An 8,484-nucleotide genomic window follows, 5' to 3' on the forward strand; every position below is an offset into this window, starting at 1 on the left:
GAAGTATTTCAGCCTCAAACAACTGATAATTCTATAAAAAGCTTCTACAGAGTCAAAAATAGAATATAGTTAAAGGCATTTGGAATGGAGTTCCCACTATACAGGTGAGCATTCATTCTGGATAACATCCAAGAAAAAAAAAAGAAAAACAAAAAAAAAACAGCCACATACATGCTTGGCATTTTTTATTTACCAACGTCTATTTCTTCTACCACAACCACAACAGCTAGTTTTTTCTGAACTTGCCAACTTCAACACCACTCCATACTACTCACTGAACTAACAAAGAGGTCTCTAAATAGTTGTTCAGCCTGCTGGAAATTAGAAATTAGCAATTAGGGTGGCTGTGTGGTAAGAAACTTACTTCCCAACCACATGGTTCTGGGTTCAGTCTCACTGCATGGCACCTTAAGCAAGTGTCTTCCACTATAGCCTCAGGCCGACCCAAGCCTTGTGAATGGATTTGGCAGACAGAAACTGAAAGAAGCCCATTGTGTGTGTGTGTGTGTGTTTGTTCTCCACCACCACTTGACAACTAGTGTTGGTATGGTTACACCCCCGTAACTTAGTGGTTCAGTGAAACTGAACCCAGAACCTTGTGATTGGAAAGCAAACAACTCAACCTTGTGTGTCTGATGACAATATTAAAATGTAAGAAAGGAACCCTAACTTAATAATCCAACTATCATACACTTTTTTTTTATCATCAGATACCAATAAAATTTTTTTGAAAAGCTGCAGGGAACAAATTAGTTTCTCACCTGTATGCATGTCGTGAAGAAATTCTCATCATCATCTGAGAACATGCTTTTGTTGCAATCAATTAGAAAGATCATTCCATCTTTAGAATTGTAAATAATCTGAAAAGAGATTGATTTAATTACCTTGATGTTATTAATTACTCTATTACATGGCATAAAAGATGCACTCCAATTATAGTAGCAAGAACAAAATTAGCTTATAGAAAGCCAAACTGAAGGGCAGTATGGTTAAACTTCTAAATATACAAATGTAAAACTAAATCACTGACATTCACTGATTAAGAAGAAAAGAAAATTTTTTGATAAATTGGAATATATATCTTACTTTTTCTTCAGCAACATCTTCGTCTTCAAGGTCATCTTTGAATCCAAAATGGTAAGAGTCCATTTTCCTGAGTCCATAAATATAACAGTAAGCCAATATATATTTTATCCGAAATTGTTGATTTTATTTTTGACTTAACAACAGTAAAACAATAACAACTAGTAAATACTTGGTTTAAATTTTGGCCCAAGGCCAACAGGTTGGGGGTGGTGGTGCTAAATTGATTGCATCGGCCCTAGTACTCAACTAGTACTTATTTTATCGATCCCAAAAGGATGAAAGGTAAATTAACCCAGGCAGAATTCAAGCTCAGGACATAAAGACGGTTTGCCCCCTCCACCAAAACCGGTGGTCTTGTGCCAGTATCAGAAACCCATAACGTATAAATCTATAACTGTGCTATAGGTATTACAGTGTTTGTTGGTCGCATATAAATCAATAAAATACATTTGAATATAGCGCCAAACTATTTTAAGAGTTACTTTGACACGAAAAAGTCAAAGTCGTTCGAAACGTTAAGGCCTCAAGAAAATTGCCGAACTGTTATAATACTTCCATTCAAACTTCGTTGAATTTTATGATTGATTTTGTATAGGACTTTATGATACCTGTGGAGCATCTCCTCCCATTATAGGACCTTCCAAATATTCAATAAAAATTCAACTGCCTCATGTTGGGGAAAAATACCTCCGTAGTTAACTTTGTAAATCTCATATAATTTATCGAGTCGATGATAGTGGGGCAACTTTGGCTGTAATGCTTTCTAATTTAGGCACAGGTAACTTTGAGGGGAGGGTTAAGTGGATAACATCGCCCCAGTACTCGAAGGGTACTTTATTTTGTCAACCCCGATGAGATGAAAGGTAAAGTTGGTGCCGGCGGGATTTGAACTCAGAATGTAAAGAAGTGCTGCAAGAAATAATGTTTTGCATTCGGGTATAAGTAAACCAACCGGTGGAGATGGAGTATATGTAATCTGGGTATACCCCCCCCCCTTTTAAATTTTGTTTTTTTTTACGGAATCCTATGTTTAAGACCATGGAGAATCCGATTCTGAAAAAAAATTTTCAAAAATCTCAATTTCAAAATTTCGATTCCCCCCCACCCCGGTTTTTATATAGATCAACAGGGTAAACCTAACCCTAACACTAGTTTTGTGAGATTTGGCTGTTATTTCTAGCATGTAAATAGCCTGCTTGGTGGGGGGGGTGAATTGAAATTTTTCAAAAATTTTTTTTTCAGAATCGGAATCTCCATAGCCTAAAACGTGGGATTCCGTAAAAAAAAATTAATAAATAAGGGGGGTGGAAAGGTTCAGATTATATATAGTCCATCTCTACCAACCTACCTACAAGGAAGCAGTGAAAGATGTGAGATTCCAGTTATTAATCAATGCAGTGATTGATACCCTACGGGACCGTTTGGTAGCGAGAGAGGTGGAATGCAGTTTAATAATACTAAAATACCAATGATGAAATAACAAAGACGATTAGCAGTATCAAATTGTTGCATCTACCACATTTATAGACAGTATATAACACACTTGTACCTGTTCTGCCGAACTTCGGACTTCATCATAACTTAGTAAAGGAGGCAGGAGATATTATAAACACTTGTCCAAAGAACCACTTAGTCTCAGAAAGTAAAGGGTAACTTTAACGTCTCTTCAAAGAGTGTCCCACTCCGTACTTTCTATCAATGTTATTAATATACAAAAATAAAATCATACTCTGTGGAATAACCCCCAATATATTTGCTAATTCTTCGTTATATTGATATAAACACATACAATGCCTACTATATTTTTGTATTCGTAATAATATCGATAATCGATTATTCAACAAAGTAAAACAAATTAACCCCATATAAGTTTAAAAAACAACATATATATGCCTGTGTGTGTGTCTGCATGTGTATGTCTTTACAATTAAACAACATTGACTATGAATAAGTAATTTTTACCGTAATTATCTGAACGACAGTACGCCTTCCAAGTTGTTTGATTGAATCAATATTTGTTATAAACGAGGAAACGGAAGTGTGACAAAAACGGCGCCAAATTAATCAACAGAAAACTTCATTTTCAAACTTAGTTGCCTGTCTTTTCAATCATATTTTATTTAATATTCGAGATTTTTCAATAGATATCTCTGATATTCAAATTTCGGATGTCTATTCTATCAATAGTACTTTACTTATGTATGAAGCGTCGTTATATTTTGCGAATAAGACAATTACTCCGTTTCTGTTATTAATGAAAGGAATAATGTCATTAAGAAAAAGGTAATCTTCCAGTTTCGAGAGGTAAATGAAATAAATAAAAATATTCAAGGAAATAACTGAACGATTTACCAGTATTATCCGTACTACTTTTTCTCTAAAACAGCATGCGACGGAATTTTTTTTTTAATAAAAGTTTAAAATGTTTTTTTCTTTTTACAAACAGCATGCGACGGAATTTTTTTTTTAAATAAAAGTTTAGGGTTTAGGGTTAGATGTTGTGCAGCCGGTCTTCCACGAAGCATTTTCGATTTCTCATAAGAAACTATGATATTTATTCACGTGTGTGATTTATATATAAACAGTTAACGTCAATCAAATCACGTGATTTATTTATAAACAAAGTAGTACGGATAATACTGGTAAGACGTTCAGTTATTTCCCTTGTATTTTATTTACTTTTTTAACCTCTCGAAACTGGAAGATTACCATAGATATATATATAGATATAAATTTCATTTGTAACCGCTGACCAAGAATGAAAGCTAGTGACGAGACCGGAAATTTTCTCAAGACGGTACAGAACGAAATGGGAGACCGCATAGAAAGAGCGCATGCGTACCTCCATCCAAGCCGCCATCTAAGATTTTGTTTTGTAAAAAGCCTCAGAACCGTCGTCTTTGTCGGAGATAAAAAGTTACGCTGGAACCACAATCATGTCGTACAATTATGTGGTAACCGCTCACAAACCTACGGCAGTCAATGCCTGTGTCACTGGTAAGAATAGCATCAACAACAACTTTCCCAGAAACAAAAAACAAGCACACACCTCTTAGATATTCTCTGATATTTGTGTTTGATGAGGTCTTTTAATAAATTTCCCGCTGCTCCTTCTCATCACTTCCAATTACTTTGGCCCTTAGCCTTTTATAACTCACTAAATTCATACGAAAACAATTATTCTTAAAAGAGATAAGATTCATTAAATTCTTTCCATATTTCGAAAAAAAAAAAAGAAATACTGTTTCTTTATAATTTGTTTTATTTCTTTACATTTTTTTTGTTATATTTCTGTAATTTCAAAAAATTCGTTAAATTGTTTATATTTATATTTATATATTTAATTATTTCTTAATTTTATTTCAATTCATTAAATTTGAAGAAGTAAAAAATCTCTAATAAACTGAGGACTGCAAACCGGTTTCGATTCTCGGTTAAGACCATTTCACTTGGTTCTTTTATTTCTTTTAAAGCACTCCTGATCTTCGTTCTTTTAATTTGAAAATACCAATTTAGAGGAGATGGCACATTTACAAATTATTAAAACGCGCATATTACACACAGAAACATGTAAATAATGTGCATCTTATCAATTGGAAAACACGATGCATTTTAAAGGATACTTGAAACCGCATTTTCTCAACAAATTTGGTTATGTCCACTTTTTTATGTTTATAGAAAGCCTTAACTTTTTGTACATACTTTGATTCAAGTCTAGATTTCATTATTTTTTTTTACATTAAGGGCTGCATTCCTTTACTTAAAAGGTCCACCACGGATTGAGACAGTTGTAGCTACTTTAAAAACCTTTGAGAAATGCAAGAACGCCAAATGATCCCGTTTCTCAACTCTAATAATAGACAAGACAAAATAATGATGGCAATAAGATTGTTTTTCTGCCTTAAAGATAAATTTCGTACGAGTTTGGTGAATTATGTATTAAGATAGGCAAGTACTTGGTGAGCTAATAATCACTATATTTATTAACAAGTTCTGTCTATATTGCATAGCTATTTCTATACAGTTCATTAATTTTTTGATTTAACAAGCACCTTTTCGTGCACTTAACACGTTTTATGTGTAGATTTAAGTTTCGTAAAACGAAAACAATACTGTTTTTTCTTTGTTTTGCGAACATTAAACCGTCCCTGTTTATTGGTATTTTGTAAACAATTTCGAAATACGTATGGGTTTAGTTGTCTCTCTTGGAACCCTGATGTTGCACCTAACAAAGGTGTGTTTGGAATTTATGTTCAACTGACTACACAGACTGATTATCGTATTACAAATATCGAAGATCGTTGACTGTATATTTTTCAAATATATTCGATCATCTTCACTCGTAAACATATTTTTCGCTATGACCTCTATTGTGTACGTCCGTATATTATTATTATAGGAATGTCCTGCTCTTTTCGCTCGTAGGTTTTGATTCAAAGTAAATATAACTTTAAAAAATTACCGAGATGATTTCAGAAATTAAAGGAGGACTAAATCTCCACCTTGCAAAATTCTGATAACAATTAGATATTTCAAAAACATTAAAAAATGCGGTACTATTTTGTACGTACACAAATATGTACAGCACAAGTTTAAAACATAAACTCTTAGTAATCTATAATGTCTATCATATTTTGATTTACAAAATTACGAACGATATTTAAAAAACATAATCCCCATTCATTCATTTTCTTTTCCCACTAACGTTTTAATTTTATTTTTCAAATTTACTTCACGTGTGTTTATTGGTACCTATTTACAAAAAATGAATACCCTTATTTATATATATTCTGATTTAGCTCTTGCATTTTATCTTTTTTACTCTGTTTATATTTTCAGTATTATTATTGTCGTGAGGGAATTTACCAGCAAATAATCGTTATTTTTCTTTATGCAAACATTATTCCTTATGAAGCCTCGTTCAGATTTATAGGAGTCGAGAAAAATATCTTGTAGCATTACTATTGTCAGTAGTTCAATAAGTCTGAAGCTTGTGGGCATAGATTGCTAATAGTTTTACATTTATGTTCTTGCCAATTAGTAAATAAACTGCTTTCTTAATGAAAACGTTGCAAATTTATAGTTGAGGGGAATGAGAGCGTGGGATCTTGTTACTTTGCTAGAAGGTGAGAATATCTTAACAGCAAATACGTTTTTGGGGTCAAATTTTAAGTTATTTGTCCTCATCCTGGCTCACACATATGCTGACCAACAACAATACCAATTTTTATTCTCCCCGCAAATTTATGGTTTCGTGTCACTGCGAAATACATGCGTTATGTCTTATCTAATAAGTTCGGCGGATGACCGAATCAATATTACTAACATTGACCACTACAAGTAATCTCACATTCCAGATTCTATTCAGAATGGAATTCTCACTGGGGAGTATAGGATATAATATGTACTAGTCAAATACTGGGGTCTTTTTTAAATGATTATGCAATCCCTACTCATATATTGTTTAGGGTTAACTCTTATCAAGCAAGTGGTTGGAATGGTAGTACCGGGTTACGTCCCTTTACATTCGGAGTTCAAAATCCGACCGAAGTCTATTGTCTTTCTTTAAATTAAATAACACTCGTTAATCAATTGCACGTCCCCTACAATATTTTGGCAAAGTTAAAATTAGTTCCCCTCCCCTGGTTTAATAATCCTATATTAGAGTTGCTGTTGTTGCCCAGCAGCAGGTCAGCTCTGAGGGGACAGGTTGTTAACCGGATGTTCACCACTTGGTGTTGGATACCTTTGGAGCAAACTGCAAGACTTTTGCTCTTCTTTACAATAAACCGTTTTGTTCCCTTTCAACTATTATTACCACGAAAAATGTTGGTTCTAAAACATTGTCTTTATTTGGTGCTTAATCTTGGCCAGTCGTGGGCAACCTGCGGCCCAAGGGGTTTCTGAGTGGCACGCCTAACGAAACATGACCATGAATTTTTTTAATAGTGTAGCCCACCTAATAATGAACCATGCCTCATGTGGTCCACTTCTCCAAAAAGGTTGCCAATACCGATCTAGATTCCTCACGCTACTTAGAAATTCTAATTTGGTAAAGTAGTTTTTGGAGGTATTTTGTTTTTAAAAAAAACTGTTCTTGTTTTAAGTTAACCATTTGTATAGTTAAATTGATTAGCAATCACAACTAGAGGTCCTTTTGTTGGAGTAAAGTGAGAGGCACTGGTGAATGACATAAGAGAGTAGGCTTCCAGTGGATTTGGTTCTGCAGAAGCCATACTGGTGGCCACTGAAGGAGAGAGGAATTCAAGGTGATGGAGTATATCATCATCATTGTCATTTAATGTCATGTTTTCCATGTTGGCATGGTTTAACGGGAGCCAGCAGTGAAGGTGGAGGCTTTTTCCAGTAGGATACTGTTAAATGGATCCATAGTTGCTTAGAAGAGGAGGAAAGAAAAGATGATTCTTCCAAGTTGGTGGAACCAGAAGGATAGACCTTTGTTTCTGACATGCTCTCCTTTTGTGTTCAACCCACATTGCAACTCTTCAGACCTTGCATGATATTCCCGTTGGTCCTAGTTTCAAATCCCATTGGTCCAGGTTTCACTTCTAAAAATTATGGTAAGCCTTTTGATAGCAGTGATGCTCATATACATGCATACATGTTGCATAGCAAAAATTTCACAAGTGGAGTCAGTTTTGCAAAAATTATTTCTAACAATAAAAATTTTGAATTTGAACCGAGTTCAGTGCAAGTAGTCTTCTTACACTTGGTTTGGAATGGTTTCTAAATCCATATCTGATGTTTCTCCACCTTCACAGTCTCATTATCAAGAATTGAATATATTTGGTGTTTGTATTGTTTTTTTTATATACTGATTGAATTTGTTTAGACTTTCTCGCTAAAGGTTTATTGAGCCTTAGCAGTCACATGTTAATTTGTTTGTCAAGGTTAGATTTTTAGCACGAGGTTTTTTTGTTTAAATTCTTTTTAATTTTTATTTATAAAAAAAATTTTTGTTAAATTTTTGGTGTGTTTGTGTGGGTATTGTATTGCAAATAACAGGTAAAATAAGCATCGGAGATGCTTTGCCCATGCTGTAACTGCAGGAGCTACTCAGAGCTTTGCAAGCTTTTCTAAATCCATAGCAGTGCTGGAAGCTTTCCTGTGCTGTTAGCATTTTAATGTCCACTTTTTCATGCTTGCGTGGGTCAGATGGGATTTGTTAAAAGCAGATTTTCTATAACGGGATGTTCTTCCTGTCACAAACCCTCACCTATTTTCAAGCAAGGTAATATTTCCTCATGGCCAGACTGGAAACAAATGACATTGCTTGTATGATTGTGATGCTCATTCACAACCATCACACATCAAGACTAACACATGCACACACACACACACACACACACACACACACACACACACACACACACACAC

At 34.3% G+C, this 8,484-nt stretch overlaps 2 protein-coding genes across 2 annotated transcripts in view; one reads left to right on the forward strand and one right to left on the reverse strand.

Annotated features, from left to right (window-relative positions):
• Positions 1-3,409, reverse strand: part of LOC106882472 (X-ray repair cross-complementing protein 6) — an 18,797-nt gene extending 15,388 nt beyond the window's left edge. Inside the window, exons 1-3 of the mRNA XM_052969115.1 lie at positions 3,049-3,409; positions 1,087-1,153; positions 762-860 (exon numbers count right to left, since the gene is read on the reverse strand). Coding sequence (XP_052825075.1) covers positions 762-860; positions 1,087-1,149 — 162 coding nt within the window. The 5' untranslated portion in view covers positions 1,150-1,153; positions 3,049-3,409. The remainder of the gene's footprint in view (positions 1-761; positions 861-1,086; positions 1,154-3,048) is intronic.
• A 462-nt stretch (positions 3,410-3,871) lies between these two features.
• Positions 3,872-8,484, forward strand: part of LOC106882477 (DNA damage-binding protein 1) — a 31,778-nt gene continuing 27,165 nt past the window's right edge. Inside the window, exon 1 of the mRNA XM_014933164.2 lies at positions 3,872-4,083. Coding sequence (XP_014788650.1) covers positions 4,023-4,083 — 61 coding nt within the window. The 5' untranslated portion in view covers positions 3,872-4,022. The remainder of the gene's footprint in view (positions 4,084-8,484) is intronic.

This window comes from Octopus bimaculoides, chromosome 7, assembly GCF_001194135.2.
Source record: "Octopus bimaculoides isolate UCB-OBI-ISO-001 chromosome 7, ASM119413v2, whole genome shotgun sequence".
Taxonomy (NCBI): Eukaryota; Metazoa; Mollusca; class Cephalopoda; order Octopoda; family Octopodidae; genus Octopus; species Octopus bimaculoides.